Source organism: Orussus abietinus, unplaced genomic scaffold (genome assembly GCF_000612105.2).
Source record: "Orussus abietinus isolate OABI.00-Male unplaced genomic scaffold, Oabi_2.0 scaffold56, whole genome shotgun sequence".
NCBI classification, from domain to species: domain Eukaryota; kingdom Metazoa; phylum Arthropoda; class Insecta; order Hymenoptera; family Orussidae; genus Orussus; species Orussus abietinus.
Window position 1 is genome coordinate 621,935 of NW_019394240.1, and position 16,310 is coordinate 638,244.

The 16,310-nt window shown below is 51.0% G+C and overlaps 3 protein-coding genes across 5 annotated transcripts in view; 1 reads left to right on the forward strand and 2 right to left on the reverse strand.

The window, feature by feature from the left end:
• Positions 1-3,980: 3,980 nt before the first annotated feature.
• Positions 3,981-14,617, reverse strand: LOC105700347 (SEC23-interacting protein). The gene is made up of 9 exons (XM_012426109.1): positions 14,438-14,617; positions 8,675-9,052; positions 6,961-8,591; positions 6,359-6,844; positions 6,120-6,270; positions 5,606-6,051; positions 5,161-5,527; positions 4,759-5,086; positions 3,981-4,618 (listed from the first exon to the last, which is right to left on the reverse strand). Exons 1-9 carry the CDS (start codon positions 14,568-14,570, stop codon positions 4,363-4,365), a joined length of 4,176 nt encoding a protein of 1,391 aa, XP_012281532.1. The 5' UTR covers positions 14,571-14,617; the 3' UTR covers positions 3,981-4,362.
• On the forward strand, positions 9,065-13,918 carry LOC105700348. 2 transcript variants are annotated; one of them, XM_023432155.1, is made up of 7 exons: positions 9,065-11,448; positions 11,523-12,009; positions 12,084-12,579; positions 12,871-13,042; positions 13,134-13,260; positions 13,416-13,589; positions 13,680-13,918. In XM_023432155.1, the coding sequence occupies exons 3-7, from the start codon at positions 12,389-12,391 to the stop codon at positions 13,865-13,867; spliced, it is 852 nt and encodes a 283-aa protein (XP_023287923.1). In that variant the 5' UTR covers positions 9,065-11,448; positions 11,523-12,009; positions 12,084-12,388; the 3' UTR covers positions 13,868-13,918. The 2 variants fall into 2 exon arrangements, with proteins under 2 accessions (XP_023287923.1, XP_023287920.1); XM_023432152.1 differs by having other exon boundaries at positions 11,523-12,579.
• A 455-nt stretch (positions 14,618-15,072) lies between the features above and the next one.
• Positions 15,073-16,310, reverse strand: part of LOC105700293 (ABC transporter G family member 20) — a 45,139-nt gene continuing 43,901 nt past the window's right edge. Inside the window, exon 13 of one of the 2 annotated variants that reach the window (XM_012426003.2) lies at positions 15,073-16,267. In XM_012426003.2, coding sequence (XP_012281426.1) covers positions 15,966-16,267 — 302 coding nt within the window. In that variant the 3' untranslated portion in view covers positions 15,073-15,965. The remainder of the gene's footprint in view (positions 16,268-16,310) is intronic. The other variant, XM_023432112.1, reaches the window with a different exon arrangement.

Below are 16,310 nucleotides of genomic sequence, written 5' to 3' on the forward strand. Positions count from 1 at the left end.
ATATATACATACGTATACATGAATGTCTATATGATTCCAGGTCTTGGAGGAAGACAGCGTTTAAGGGTGAAATTTCACCCGGGGTTCATCCATCATCTCGAGGGAAGCTGGACAGATATTCCGCGATCGGCATAACCCGCGAATCGTGCATCATCCGGAGCAACAGCTCGCATGTATCCTGCGGAGTAGCTACCCGCGTAGTTACGCAGATTCCACGTGCGTGGGCGGCGCACCAGGACGGCTACGCACCGAGCTCGTATATCTTTGTAATAAACTCCGGGTGTCTCCCTTCGGGACGGTGGGTATGCACGCTTGCCAACATTAATTACCCTATAATTGTCCTCGGTGAAAATCCAGCCGTTCCAGGAACGCCTGGAGCCCCTCCGCCGTTCCCCAGGGGAGGAACCAAGTCGAAGGAGACGTCGGAAGGACTTGCGAGGTGGTCCAACCGTCTCGAATTGGGAGTCTGACCCTTGACACCGATATCGCTGATATCCAGCAACGATATCATGCGGATATTGTGGAAAAAATCCTCATCCTCTCGTAAGGATCCTTTTTGGTTCGATCATTTCATCGGAGGATCATCATCAGGAACGCCTGGAGCCCCTCCACCGATCCCCAGAGGAAGAATCAAGTCGAAGGAGACGTCGGAAGGAGCTGCGAGGTAGTCCAACCATCTCCAAATGGGAGTCTGACCCTTGACACCGATATCGCTGATATCCAGCACCGATACCATGCGGATATTATGGAAAAAATCCTCATCCTCTCGTAAGGATCCTTTTCGGTTCGATCATTTCATCAGAGGATCATCATCAGGAACGCCTGGAGTCTCTCTATCGTTCCCCAGGGGAGGAACCAAGTCGAAGAAGACGTCGGAAGTACTTGCGACGTGGTCCAACCGTCCCAAATTGGAAGTTTGACCCTTGGCACCGATATCGCTGATATCCAGCAACGATACCATACCGAAGGAGACGTCGGAAGGAGCTGCGAGGTGGTCCAACCATCTCCAAATGGGAGTCTGACCCTTGACACCGATATCGCTGATATCCAGCAACGATATCATGCGGATATTGTGTAAAAAATCCTCATCCTCTCGTAAGGGTCCTTCACGGTTCGATCATTTCATCGTCAGTCGTTACCGCATAATTCCCTCTGAAAAAAGCCCCGCAAATGACTTCCTCCGGGCCCTTAGCCGGAATGTCCTGTAAAATGGCGGCCCTTTGTTCCGGCGTTTCCGCCATTTTTCCGAAAGTGCTCCGGCCTTTTCGCCCCCTAAGACCGCCGCCGCCGCCACCCTCGAGTTTATGGCTAATAAACGCAAACACTCCGCGTGCGGTGCCGCTTACGGAGAATGCGTAAAATATCGATACGCCACTCCTAACAACGTCGCGCAGATGCCCGATCAATTTCCAACCGGATCGATACGCCGATATTTTGCCGACGTCCGGACGAGAGGGCGAGGGGCAAAAAGGAGACTAATTGTAAATATAATTGCCATAATTGGGGCAAAATTAACAGCGCCGTCGGTACAAAGGAGGGCACCTCGAGGACCCGCCAAGTGCACGGCCGATGAGAATCTCGGCCGAAGTCTAAACGAGGAAAGACGCCTCACGTGACGACGTCGGCCAGCCAAAGTTAGGCCTTTTTTAACCCGCCACATTGTTAAAAAAATATATTATAATTTTATAACATCTTCGTTGGACATGGTGTACTAATTTTATAACATATTTTCAAATGAGGTATGTAACATATATTATAAATTTAGTACATATATGTAATAAACTTATAATGTATGTCGTAAATTTGTGTCGATCGGTACTTGATATTAAACGTTTTTTCTGGTATCGTACTCGGTACTCATGGAAAAGCAGCAGGTACGTTGTACATAATGCTACCGGAGTTTTCTATTAATTGTAAGAATTTCTTAAAATATTATTTTAATATTTCTCGGACTCAAGGATGTCGCTACGATGCTTCCTCCTCTAGTACCACCATTCTTCTTGAAAAATTTCTTTAAAGATAAACTTATGTACACGATCATCAAAAATAAAAAATCTCGTCGAAAATAATTTCCAAACAATGCGTACCAAATGCCTTTCGAGTATGAAATTTATAATTTCTCTCCGGATGTTCACGAAATTACAACACGGTGTTATAAAATTGTAGATTTACTTAGAATTTAATAATAAATGTATAGTAATTCACTGTTAAGACATGAAATTTATAACTTTAACTGCAACCTTATGTACTAAAAGTGTATGAACTTTATGAATTTCTTTTAACAGTGCGTCATTATTAGGACATGAAATTTATAACTTTTATTGCAACCTTATGTACTAAAAGTGAATGAACTTTATGAATTTCTTTTAACAGTGCATCCTTATTAAGACATTAAATTTATAACCTTTTATTGCAACCTTATGTGCTGAAAGTGAATGAACTTTATGAATTTCTTTTAACAGTGCACCAGTGAGAGGGTGTGCCGCGGATCCACGTGGAAGCGGCTCTCATCGAGGACGCTGATAAGACCCTGAGGTGATACCAAGTCGCGGCCCGGAGGCAAAAGGTCGGCCTTACCTCTCTGACGAGTTTACAGCCCCTGACATTGCCGATCTGCGAGAAGAGGGCACAGAGGAGGTCCTCGGAGACGTCGTGGTCCAGGTTGCCGACGTACCTGAAAACCGGCAGAGGTCTCCGTCGGTCAGGACGGCCTGAGCGAGGAGGAAGTCGCGGGTCTCCTTAGCTCGGTACTCACAGGGTCTTCGGGGCGACTTCCTCGCACATGCTGGCCACTCGTACCGCCGCGGCGCACCGACTGGCCTGTGTTACATAAAGTAATTTTATTTAAATACGCCACTATGCCTCTTGGCCGTGATCGAAGGCGCCCTATAGAGCGTCGAGACGTCGGCCAAGGACGACGGCCAAGCGTCGAGCCGATCCGGAGCTCGGAAACCGTCGGCGCCACATCGAGAAGTCGGGCGTTGGGGTAGGTCGGCGTTGAGAAAAAAAAAAAGAAAAAAAAGCGAACAAAGAGGCACTTTCGGGAAATCTCACGCGAGGCGCAGACCGGCTGGAAATGATGTCTCGGATGTGCGATAAAAAAGCCGGGTCTAATTGCAGAGGGCTAGCCGTAAGACCTCGTTTTTTCGCCGGGGCTCGTTTCTCTTCGAGACGCTGGTGAGCACCCTCTTCGCGGGTATTCAAATTCGGGAAGAAGTATCTGCCGTGGGCTGCGCCAAGTTTCGCCCCCCCAAGTACTCGCGTGACACCGATATCATCCGTATATCTCGTGACCCGTGGGGAGGTAGGGAAGTAAAATGCGACTTTTGTCTTTTAAAAGAATCCCCGGGCCCCGTGCCAAGCCGGCGATTCGCGTGCGGCGGCCGCGAGCGGCTCGAAAACCGCGGCCCATGGCGAAAAAGTAAGTTTTCCGAAGGGATTAATCATCGTGGATTTCGCCCAGGCTGACAGGGCTCGCAGTTTTACGAGGGCCCGCACGCAAAATGCAAATGCACCGAGGTCCCCGCGGGCTTGCACCGCAATTAATTAGCGTTCCGTGATAGCCGTGCATGTGCCGAAGCGTTCCCTTACATTTTCCCTCCCCTTTCCCCGTGGCCGCTTCGAGGAGCCGAAGGAACGCCGCGATAAGATGATGCCGCGGCATGATGTCCTCCTGGGCAAGAAAATAGCGCACCGGAAGTGCCCGCCAGAGAGGCTAAGAGGAGTCGTGGGACCTCTTCCGGGTTTCGGGAAAACTGGACTAGCCTAGAGATTGGATACGAAACTGGAGTCGACAGACAGTTCCTATATGACTGCATGAAATGATCCGTAGCAAGTGCGGCACGTCAGGGTGCAAACACTTCCTGTTGCGGAAGGAAGTGCCGGCCTGGGATGAAAGTCCGAGGAGCTATTGTCGTCAAAGCGTGGCGTCGCAATTTCGTTATCCAATCCCCGGATCGGGAGGTCATGAAAACGGATCCTAAAAGAATACATCGATTTATTGAAAATACTCGCGCCCTTTGCGAAGACGCAACGGACGAGCGGTGGTTTCAGGTTGCGTCGTATTCCTCAGGCACATATTTCCATCTTCTCGCTGTCTCTTGGAACGTATCTTTCGAATCGTCGTTGGCGTCGTCGTCGCAAGACGGTAGATATTCCTGATTCCCTTTCCTATTTAATCGGAAGGAATCGCGGTCTTCGTCCATCCTCTCGTTTGTTTCCCTCCACCTCGCGATTGACTCATCGCCAGAGGGATCAAACCCCTAGACGAAGGATCTTCCGAATTTCCCCACGCTCGCTGACTGCTCCCCAGTGCTTCCTCTATTAACGTCAAAGTCGAAGGTACCCTGGCAACAGCCTGGATCACGATTTCCTGACGAAACCGGAGGTCGGCGGTGGTCCAGGAAGCGGTGGAGGCGCGGCTTCGGTGGTAGGAATGTCTGCAGGTGGATCGCTGGTCCCGGGTTCTGCCGGACTCGGCAAAGATGCTCCAGACAACGAGGTCGAAGGTGACACCCTCTCGATCGTCATGGTCTGTTGGGGAAGCTGGGCGTCCGTCTGGATCCCCGTAGACCCGTAGATCTCCTTCAGCATCATGAGCATCGTGTCCTCGGATTCCCTAAAATAACAGGAGAAACATACATTCCGAGTCCTAGGAAAGCGATGGTCCTCGTTTGGTCCTTGATTTTTAAAGTAACGCAACATAATTAGAAAGGCGGCAACTTATTCCTCGACCTGGTAGGATTCAGGAATACCAACCAGTAGCAGACGTGACTAGTAAGCGCGAATATGTACTCGTTGATGTACTCGAAGGGAGCTTCTTGAAGAACGTAGTCGACTCTGCGTCCACCGTTCAACTTGCCGACGTTCAAGTCGGCCCCGCCATCGTCGACGACTAGCTGATCAAGCTCGCTGGGTGCCTTTTGAAGTTGTTCTTCGACCACCTTGTCGATCTCTAGCTCTAGAGCCTGATTGTCCGGCCTGTGGAACATGGCCAGCTGGTACACCGAATTCCATGTACTCCTGACGGAGTCCAACAGCTTCTGCTTAAGATCCGCTCCGACCCTGGCCATGGTTTCCTTCAACTCTGCAGAAATGATTAATAAGAAAAGAATTAATGAGTCACCCTGAAACTTAAATTTTCGAAGGCCTAGTACGAACCTAGATGCATTCGTTTTCTGCCCTTGTGATGGGGAATCAACATGGGTCTGTACTTATGCGCTTCCGTGTTGATAAGAGATTCGATCCGATACGCCACCGGGTCGAAGGGGTGGAAGATGTTGAAAAACGCTGGACAAGTCGGCAGGGCAAAATCCTCCCCCAAGTTGTCGATGCCTCGGACTGTTACGAACATCCCTATGGGACTGCCGAGGGCGAAGAAGGCCTTCGGGTAAAAACTCAGCTGAGGATAGCTGATGAAAGGCTGCCCGGTCCCTGCACCGCCCATGACGTAGCTGATCTTTTTACTCAGCCGCCTCTTCAGGGCCGGTCGAGAGGGTTTCAGGCTCGACCCGTTCTCGCCTTCGACCTGCAGGACAACCGTGGAATTTAATAAGTGCCTCTAGTTTGATTTGAATACAGAGCTCTTTATCATCCTTGGCCTTACCTTCTCGACGGTGCCGTCCCCTTCAACCGTCTCATAAACGGGATCCTCTTTAGGAGGCTTCTGGTGACACAGGAGGTCGAACAAAATTAGACTACCCAGAGAATGGCCCCCTAAATAGACACCACCCTCGAAATCCGAGTTCCTCTCCTTGAACAGAGAGTACAGACGGTTCATCTCGCCCCCTACTGTATTGACTATCGTTTGGCAGTAAACCGGGCTAGTGTAAAATAGAATATCGAGCAGCGTGTCGTTGGTGAAGTGCCGCAATTTCGGGATGCTCTCCAAGGTGATAGCTTTCAGCTTATTGTCTATCCCCGTGTCTTCGGAGTGCAAGGTCGCGTGCCAGGAAATCGGAAGGACCTCGATCCTGTTGACGGCTTTGCGCTCGCTTGCGGTACGGTAATGGGACTGCACGAGTTGCAGCGATATACTCCTAAACTCGTCCACTGAAAGCCAAAAGTCGAAAGGTTAGGAGACCGGATACAAACGCCAATGTTAAAATCCAGAGACCTACCGACTTCTTCGACGGTTCTGAACTTCAGGTCGCAGACACTACCGATTCCATGAACGAGGAACAGCAAGTGATCAACCTTCTCCGGTTCTCCTTCCTCGATGTTGAACTCACTAACGCCCCTCCTAACGACCCGCGGCTTTCCCGTTGTGCTCTGTGGAAGCGAGAATCCTTCAATCTTCGGCATCTTGGAGATGAGTTTTACTTTTCATCTGATCTTCCATGATGCATAAGAGACTTACGGTTCCATTGCCCCAGGAAGAGGCCAACTCCGGAGTGGCGGGGTTCAAGTAGTGCATCTGCACCCCTGCACCATGAAAGGTGATGTACTCTCCGTTGGCCAGGTCGACCTTTCGATTCCAATTGTTGCTCAGACACCCGAGTCTGTATTCCTCCTCCAGCCTGGCAGCAACGTTCTCCTCGTAGGGAACATAGCGAGACTCCGACAAGCCCTTGCTGAACCAGGAACACCTCCTGACATCCTGAGGCTGCCCTGTCCAATAGACAGGAATCCTTTGTCTCCTGAGAACATCGACGTCGTAGCGACCTCCATCAGTCGCAACCTTAGTTTCCGGGGTGATGTCCGTGGAATTATGAACGGTCTCCAGATTCATGCTGTCGTTCATCGAGAAGGGTTGCCAAAGCGATTTGTTTTCGACCTCCTTCCGGTAGAACCAATGATGATAGACCGGTCTGTACTGCGTGCGGCGATCGGAGGGACCGGAAGCCTAGAATTGTAGAAGATTAGCTGGTGACCAGTATCTATCGAGATATTATCAGGAATTACTCGCTGTATCTACTATCCTATATTATTTACAACATCATCAGGTACTCGCTTTCTTACCAAGTTCTGCAAATTCGGCGGCACTATGTCGGGCGAAGAGCGCCCCATCAGCGGGTTGACGGACATCTGGACAGGACTCAAAGTCGCAGTCCCTGTAGACTCTGGAATCATCGCTGCCATGAGGTTGGACGATGAGGAAATGCCGCTAGAAAATTTAGGCCCAGAGGGAAATCCCTGGCCTAAGCTGGACGCGATGCCAGGGGTGGTCTGCACGAACGGGCGATTTCCGCCACCAGAGACCCCTTGAGGAAACCCACTGTGAGGGTAGAAAACTTCTGAAAGTCCGGCGGAAAACTTGGAAGGGTCATAAAAAGTCGGCGTTGCTGCTTGTCCTTGGGAAGGTTCCCACAAGGACTGAGGCACCTGCGGTACGGCAGTTTGCGAGGGGTACGAGCGACCCGATAATTCCCTGAGACTTGGCACAAGACTTGGGGAGCTTGCCGAAGACGTTGCCAATGTTCTTGGGAACTGCGCCGATTGTTGCCGAGGCTGTGACTGATAATGCGACGACAAGGGCGGCGGTTGTTGCTGCAAGAATGGCGACTGTGCTTGCAGAGGTGACTGGAAAGAAGTCAACGGCGGGATCGATTCTTGCTGGGACTTCGCGTTCTGATGGAGCGACGTGGCTGGTGCCTGCAGTTGATGTTCCTCAGACTTTGGGTCATAAAACGTTGAACCCGTGCTATCCTGAGCTGCAGGACCGAAATAGTTGGACAGTTCGCTGCTTCCAGTTGGTTTTCCAATGTAGTCACCAGGACTCTTCGCCGAGGACTTGTCCCTAGAAGGCTCCAAGAGATTCTCAGCAGGTGCACCCTCGTTCTTCGTGGCCTTGGTGACCAAGTTGGCAAAAATGTCCACGGTCAAGCTCGCCCCTTCCAACCCAGTGGGTCCTGTATTAAACTCCTCCGCCGGAGGAGACGCAGGCTCAGTCTGAGTGAGATCAACCTCGGCTAGGTCATCGGTGAACTTGTCTTCGACGGCAGTCTCTTGTAGAGGTTTCGCGGGACTTGGCGAACTCCTAACAACCGCACCTAGCCCAAACGGTGCTCCTACACAAGACGGCGGAGGGTTCCCCTGACTCGTCGACCGGTTGACCTCGAAGACCAAACTCGAGGAAGTTTCCCTCGGTAGCTCTCCAGTCCCAGCTAAATCCGCAGCTCCACAAGTGGTTACCGTCGTTGTCTGGCGATCTACAGGTTGAAAACACCCGAAAGCCTGCCTTGTGCTCTCCGAATCCCCGACAGAAGCGGCGGTGTCTGCGGGTTTGAAGAAATCGGCGGGACAAGTTCCAGAACCGGAACCAGGAGGAAGCCCTCCCAAAGCTGGCGGAATACGAGCGGCAGCAAATCCCTTGGGAGCCGAGGATCCTACCGAAGGATCCCCGTAGGGAAGGGAGTTTCGCTGATGCCGCTGCGAAGTTTGACTACTTGGACCACTTAGATCCCTGCTCCAGGTCTCCGGGGGCTCTGTCGCGACATTAGGATTCAGCAAAGTCGGAGGTGCCGATACCACGGCAGCCGTTGGTACCACCGGAGCCGGAGAAGGCTGTTTCGCGGAGCTGGAGGTCAGATCTGGAGGCGGCGCATACCTCAACCGCCGCTGATTGCTCAAACGATAGGATGCTGGAGCACCTGTTAACAAGACCCAAATGAGAAATCAAGACACAGTTCCCTAATCACCGAATTAAAGCTGGCAAGAATCGATCAGGACGAACCTGCTACAGGTGGCTGCAGAGGCGGAGCCGAAGATGGTGGGACCCTTGGTCCAGTTGGTCCAGTTGGTCCAGTTTGCGAGGATGGCACTGGCGAGAAGGGCACCGAGAAGGCAGCAGGATGCGGTGGTCTCTCCAGCTGAGGAACCTCGGGGGGCGAGTTAGGGGCAGGGTTTGTCGTGGCTTCTCCACCTGTGATGGAAGAAAGCGGCAGGCTCGGCAAAGACGAAAGCAGGGAGCTGAAGTAGCCTGGCTTGGAGGCTCCTCCAATCTCCGGCAACGTGCAGGAGTCGGCTGCCCCTGGAGGCGGTGCCCCCAACCTCTGCCGTCCGGGGGACGACGTGGGACCGAAGGCTTCCTGTCTGGCAGATCTCTCCTCGTCTGCAAAATTCCAGCAAACAAGTGAACGCCAACCATCAAGAGAAACGTCAAACTCGTCAAAATGAAATGCAAGGAGCTGCCCGAATGATTAACGAGTCCATGTCTAGGCTCGATAAATCAGGAATAAACATCTCGCATCAACAATCAACGATTAAAACGCATATTTCTTAATCGACGAATGATCCTCCGGATCCAGATGTCCACTTATCAGAGTTTCAGACACTTTCATGGACCAACCTCGAAAGATAGCGAGAAACTACGTCGATAAGCGACGTTATCAGAGGCCACTTTCGCATACTCTCGTACGTCCCGTACTTCTCTGATAAGCGAACCCCATGATGTTAACAAATCTTGGAAGAAGTTGCACCATAAGTCCCAAAGAAGGGTGTTGGACGATTTATGTGGTGACTACGCGAGTGTCCCAGATTCCCGATGAATCGTCATCGGGGAAACACATCGTCAATATTGGACAGGATGTCACCGGGCCCGAAGATAACTACCGATAAGGACTGGAATATTGTCTCTCTTCGGGCCTCACGGGTCTTACACTTCCTGTCCCTTTTTATACCACCTAACACCTCTAGCTGAGTCTGACTTAGCGCAATTGCGCAATTCGTCTACACCCAGATTTACTTTGGACGCATGCACGACGTATCGGCTGGAGAACCTGGTCAGATCCTCGTCAGACCCGAAGGTATAAAAAGACACCTTAGAATCCCCCTCTGGACAAATTTTTCAAGAACCAGAACCCGCGAGATGGTCCTGCGATTGTTCCCCTTGGTACCATTAATGTGTTCAGTGTCTTGCGCGTTGTTAGTGCAGTCCAACGTTGGTATAAAAAATGGTGACCGTGAACGGAGAGCTATGGAGGACGGAACGCCACCAGGAGGAGTGCAAGGTGCATCGGACACCGCCATAAAGAAAACCCAGGAAATGCGGGATCAATCAGGGCCGACTCCTCTAGATGGTGAGTCCTGCCGAAACATGAAATTCCCGTCCCCTCTCGAATATGTACAGACCTTCGAGGTCCAATTTGCCGACCACTGGGAGAATTCCAACAATAGGTGCCCACGTTCTAATAATACCGATCCCGCGTAAAATTATAGACCAGCTGCCATCCCTATGACCCCCTTATTCGACACGCGAAAATACGCCATAACCCAGTGGCACGTCTTCATTTTGCAACAAACTATTCCGCGAGATTGCGGCGATCTCGATAGGACATATGAAAACAATAACCCGTCATAACGCAGTCTTGCGCATTTATTTAGCAACAAACTATTCCGCGAGATTGCAGCGAACTCGACCCACGACGAGGATGAGCTCTTCTTCGCGTCCTCCACTAGTGTGGTCCCCGATGATGTCACGGATAAGCAAACCTCGACGTTTGCTCTCATAAGTGGCACCCGAGTCTGTGGGGTCACGCAGCAGCGCCGATAAGGAATCGCGATTATTCCGCGGCGGAACGGCCGACCCCGAGAAGAAGTGCACACGCGAGTGCATCGATGACCCCGGCGATTCCGCGCCGAAGGCCGCGAGTGTCAGCCCTGTTTACATGTTACGTCGACGTCCGGCCGTGACGTCGACGGAAGAGCTCGAAAATAGACCGGAATGCAAGAGCTCGATGCACTCCGATCGCAAGAACGGCCACCAGAGTGTAGGACCTACCCAAAACCCTCCGGAGATCCTCCGGAGTCCCCGGGTCCATTCAAAAGGAAAAAGTCCAAACTCCAGTGACGTAACCTTCCATTTAACGCGCAGTAAGGTGCGCCTCGCTTCCGCCTCGTTTTGTCAAAAACCGCAAAAAGAAGATTCAAACGACCTCTCGAAGCGCACGTTGCCGATCTGTCAAAATGACGCGAGGGTTACGACACGCGTGGGAGCACGTGGATCCTCTCCACATCTCTTTCTGCTGGTGACGCACCGACTCTTTGTCTTCCCGCGATATCGATTCCGCGTTGCGAAGCCCTCTTGCGCACGTCCAGAGGGAGTTCCGCGGGTGAGAAACCCTCCACTTCTCGCTAGGGATTTCCCCTGCACCCTGGTTCTCTTACCAGGACCCTAAAAGGGCTTAGCGAGGTCGCAGGAACGGATTGCGAGGATGCGTCGACCGCCTGCGATCCGCGCACTTCGGAGACAAAAGCTAGGTTAGGTTAGGTTAGGTTAGGACGCAGCAGTGGCGCAGTTGCAGCGACCCTAGCGCCGCCGAAACCTGCGACTACCCTTAGAAGCTTTTGCGGAGATTCAACGACTGCCATTAATGTGATTTGTATAACGGAAGCGTTAGATACTTCGTTGTTTAAAGGCGACGATCGGCGATGATTCCCGACCTGAGATAGGATTAAAGATTTCCTCGCAGAAGACGTTATCAGTCAGGGTAAAGTCTTCGTCAATAGGTATAGCTTCGTCAAAGGATAAGAATGATTCAACGCGGGTCCACGTTTAGAGAGTTTGGGTTTAAATGTTTTAGGGCGATGGGATCCAGCGGTGTTTCGCTGACCAAGCGGCCCAGTTGATCTCGGGATGTGTCGTCGGTTTTGGTTCCGGGGAATACTCACCCCTCGTGGGTGTTGCAGAGTAATCGTCCCTCGTGGGTGCACTTTATAACGGCTTTCTCCGGGTTCTCCGGTTCCTGGTCGTGCCTCTTAGCGCGGCGGCGAACGACCGAGCACTGCTCCGGCGCAAGTGGTCGCACTCTTGGCTCGTGGACCCCTCGGTTGTGCAACCACAAACGACGCGCGTCATTTCCCGACACCACATCGAGATCTGCCTCTTGTATGCTCTCCCGTTTTTATTTCCTTTTCGCTCCTATTTTTCCCCGTGCATCTATGCGTAGACTCGAAACCAAAAGGAACTGCGTCATTCCGGCGGTGATCCGGAACGATGTCGTCGGATAGATAGAGACAACGGGGAGCCTCGTGGCCGGTTCCAAGACCCCGGCATCAATCGCCTCTACGGTTCTTCATTATCTTGCTCTCTACTGGCTAGAAAATTCGAAAGCTACAGTCCCGACCTTTCTTAACGTCCTCAGGCCTGCAGAGGAGGGCAGAAGATCAAGGCCGTTCGGGTAACGGAGTCACGGTCGCTGGGATCTCTTCGAGCGAGGACGTAGACCTGGTCGACGTTGCCGATGGAGACCGAGGACCTTCCCTGGAGTTCTTCAGGAATCTTCCAAAATCCTCGTCTCTACGCCGAGCGGTCGGTCCGGTTAACTCCAGCCACTGGGAACCACTTGCCGATCCTCGGGATGGCATCGATCCTGCCGATGGCACCTTCCAGAGGATCGAGATCCAGGAGACGGAGAGGGTCTCGTCGGAACTGGAAGACCTGAACACCATGGATGGCATCTTCGATGCCACCAGAAGAAGGTCGCTCCTGGTCGACGTCAACGCAAACACCAACTTGATCGTCAAGCCGGCGACTCCAGCTAGGCTCGCGTTTGACGTGACCAACAACCACGAGATAGTCATCAGACATTACTTCCAAGCCAGCTCTTCCTTCAACGTGGTCAACGTTAGACCTCCAATGTAACGTTTTCCATATTGGCAGATTGTGGCCCATCCAGAGAGTAGACGGTCCACAACGTCCACCAGCTACGACGTTGGGTGTTATTCCTCCGTTCCGATAATTGCGCCTTTATCGTCATTTTTCTAGCTTCTGTTTATTGCTCCTGTGACGTAGCCGAGGCGAATTCATCGCCTCATTTAGCTTATGATCGTCTGACTCAACGTTGCTCGTGGACATTGTGGGCTCCCATGCTTGGGGTTGTCGAATGCAGTCCTTTGTGTCGTCTTCCTCCACTTTGCCGCACTTTTCAGAGCGTGGATCAATCCAGGCCAGACCATCAATGTCGTCGTGGAGTTGTTTGTCCCCGATGGACCCAGGGACAGAGGAACCAATGGCGATGGGACCTTGACTTTGCGCGTCCAGGGTATCGGGATAGCCCAGAAGACGACGTATCTCTACGTCCAAGGAGAAAGTACGGCCTTGGTGAGTCTAAGGGTTGCCTTGTAATTTCCCTCGCCTGAAGGCAAAATTACTTGTCATAAACCATCGCTTTTGTCACTCTCTGATTACCCAGGTTACGGACACCGAAAAACCCGCGATTAGTTACTCGTTCAACGACAATTGCGCAGGACGACAGGGGACTGACCGATGCGCAAAGAGTTTCTGGAGCGTGGATGTCACGGTCCGAGACGCTGATTCCGGTACTTCTTACTTCAGTTAGAATTGCAAATGCTCGTTCGTCACGAGAAGGTTCCGTAATAGATGGATCTCGATGACTTTGCCGGACATCGTTCAATTTTTATCGCTCCACTTGGCACCCGTCTCGCGGCTATTAAAGGCCTCGTTTTATCGACAGGACTGAAGCGAGTCGTTTCGACGCCAAATGGGATTTATCCGCTGACTAACTTCATCAGCGGCACCAGATCCGATGTGACATTCTACTATTTGGCAACGTGCTGCTCGACCAGTGTGGCGATCACGGCCTCGGATGTGTTGGGGAACTACCATTCTCGGACAATAGACGTAACCGGTCAGGATCAAGAATAATCGCTTATCTAAGACTAATAACTCTGGAACAACAATCATACATAGAGATATTAACTGCGCACTCTCCTTTCAGAATGGGACAACCTCTCGCAAGGAGAAGTCGCTGCTATCGTTCTGGGGGCCCTTCTAATCCTGCTTTTAATCATTTTAATAGTCCTAATCGTCTTATACTGTGCCCGCAGAAAAGAGAGCTTAGATTTAACTTTCACTCGCAGATACGGCTCCAGGTCGTCCCCACGGGCTGAAGGGACTAACTTTTAAACAAGTCAGACGATCGATACCCAATAAAAATGAAAAAAAAAAGGAAAATGACACCGAGGAAGTAATTATAAAAAGACTTAGCGAGGTTCCCGAGATTCAATGTTACGATAATACGTTATAAATATCTCTAAAGAGGTGCAAGCTCCCTTCTGCCAATGCCCGCCGACCTCACTTTTATCAGAGTAACTCCGATTTTTTAGTATCCATAATTTCCTAACAGTCATTCTCTCACTATACACGAGTATAAATAATTATCCAAGGCGATTGGAAATTATAATAACGAAATCGGCTACGTTGTAGTTATTCATGCACCGCTATATAGAGGAGAACCGTAGTGCCCTACTTTACCGGCGGAACAGAGGACCCCGTGAAAGTGACAGTGGCGCCACGTGTCACGGCCATACCTTGTAGATGCCAGACAACCACTCGTCGTTCTATATTCCCTCGCGCCTACAGTGCTTAAAAAACCCATAATGGCCGTCCGCAAGCTGAGATGCGGCGCAACGTCTCATGATTACGCAATTATGCGTTACGATGTCCAGAGTCACCGCTCAACGCGCCTCGACTTACCGTCGCGAAGGACCGCCGGCGTCGCAGGTGTGACGGGCACTAGGAGGGAGTTTTCCGAAAGATTCGAGAAGGGAAAGTCTTGCCCCGCGGCGGTGAGCAGCGGGTTCTTGTCCCGTCGCGACGCGTCGCTCATCCTCGAGCAAAAGGTCCCCGACGTCAAGGACGACGATCACAGCTGTCGCGCGGTCGCACCCACTGTTATGTACCGCGATGGTGGGAAATCCTCCATCTCGATGAGAATCAGCCGGCCCGCCATCTGGGGGCAAAGCGCGGAACCCACAGTCCCCCGGGGCGGTCGGTTCAAGCGCGCGGCGGCCATTTTGAAAGATCCCAACGGCGGGAAGTTCGAAGCGCTCGGCGGATATTAACTGTTAATCTCTCAAGCGGGATTTCTTTTCCTTTCGAGTTTACGACTCGTCAAGTTGAGTTCGTAATTGAGTACTTTGGGTGGAAATAGGTGGGATAATGGGATGCGCTGTTAACGGAGAGGACATCTGAGAAACTAACCGGAGTTAGTTTGCATGCAAAACGGGCATGCCAAGTGTCAGGTTCGTTACGTCGGAATAATGAGACGTAATCACGGAAATTATGGAAAAGGGGCGAGTTGCGTTAAGATGAAGAAAAACCGCCCGGTGTGTGTTGCGATACGGACGATATCACGTATACTTTTATTACAAACCTCGGTTATAATAGCCTCGCGCGAAATCCGTCGCTACTTACACGGTTTACTGTGCTCCTAGGGTAAAATAGGACGAAGGCCGGCGAGGCTTTGTATAAAACGTTAACAACGGGCGCGCGTTCAGGGGGATAAAAAAAGAATCGAACGGTAACAAAAAAGAACATGCATGAACATCTTCATTTCCTATGAACTATCGGCGGTATGAGAAGTGACGGTTACTGTACACGGGGGCATTTCTCATGACGGCCGATATGCAAGTAAAATACCCAATGACATTTCCCCTACCGATAACATGACTGCTACGTGATGTTATATAATAATGACATGACAGTTACGTTATCATTTATAAAAATGACTTCCGCCGGGTCGACTAGCTCGTACCCCATCCAACTACGCGATTACATCGTTAAGTGCACTCCGTGCAATAAAATCATCGCGCTTGGACGATTAACTTATGAAAACTATAGCGGGAAGTTACTAAAGAGGGGGGAAATAAATATATTACATCGATCTGAGCAGAGCGCCGGTGCGCAAGTTAAAAGAGAAAAAAAAAAGAACAAGAAGAACAATCACTAAATCGTCAATCGAAGGACCCTAGAATAATTACATTAACTACATTACTCGCGTTATGCCAACGGCAAGAGGATATTTCTCCCGAGGACGATTTTTCCCATTCCTATTGTCATGGAATGCTCTTTCCCTGGACTTTAGATAATCGAGGGGATGAGAGGTGAATTATCTAAAAGCCCGGAACTCAAAGGTGCGAGTCGAGAGACGTCGCAGAAAAGTTCGTAGGCTATTACTTTAAATCAGTCCTACTCTTAGAGTATAGGAGAGACGAGGGGTCTCTTATCCCTTCTTAAATTTGATAAGCAATATCGCGATCGTTAGGAAGATGACGATCCAAAGAGACATTGAGATGAACCCCTCGTACACCGTCGGCTTCGTAATGGGCCAGCCTCTCGCGATCATTGCTCGGAAGGACTCGGTGCTTTTGGTCAACGGTAGGATGTAGGATATCCATCTAAGGACAGGATGCATCCCTTCGGTTGGCCAAATTATCCCGCAAAGCATCACGATGGGCAAGAAAGACCCCATCGCCAAGTAGGTCGCGGTCCTCTCTGTCTCGCATGCGCAGGCTATGGTGAATCCTGGGAACCAAAAATGATGAATCAATATTTCTAACGAATACTT

Coding starts and splice junctions, on each gene's coding strand:
- LOC105700348 (XM_023432152.1), top strand. CDS start 12,389: ATGGATGGCATCTTCGATGCCACCAGAAGAAGGTCGCTCCTGGTCGAC. Junction 12,580..12,870: donor GTCAACGTTAGACCTCCAAT/GTAACGTTTTCC, acceptor CGCACTTTTCAG/AGCGTGGATCAATCCAGGCC. Junction 13,043..13,133: donor AAGGAGAAAGTACGGCCTTG/GTGAGTCTAAGG, acceptor CTGATTACCCAG/GTTACGGACACCGAAAAACC.
- LOC105700347 (XM_012426109.1), bottom strand. CDS start 14,570: ATGAGCGACGCGTCGCGACGGGACAAGAACCCGCTGCTCACCGCCGCG. Junction 6,845..6,960: donor CGCCGAATTTGCAGAACTTG/GTAAGAAAGCGA, acceptor CTACAATTCTAG/GCTTCCGGTCCCTCCGATCG. Junction 5,528..5,605: donor GGGACGGCACCGTCGAGAAG/GTAAGGCCAAGG, acceptor GTTGTCCTGCAG/GTCGAAGGCGAGAACGGGTC.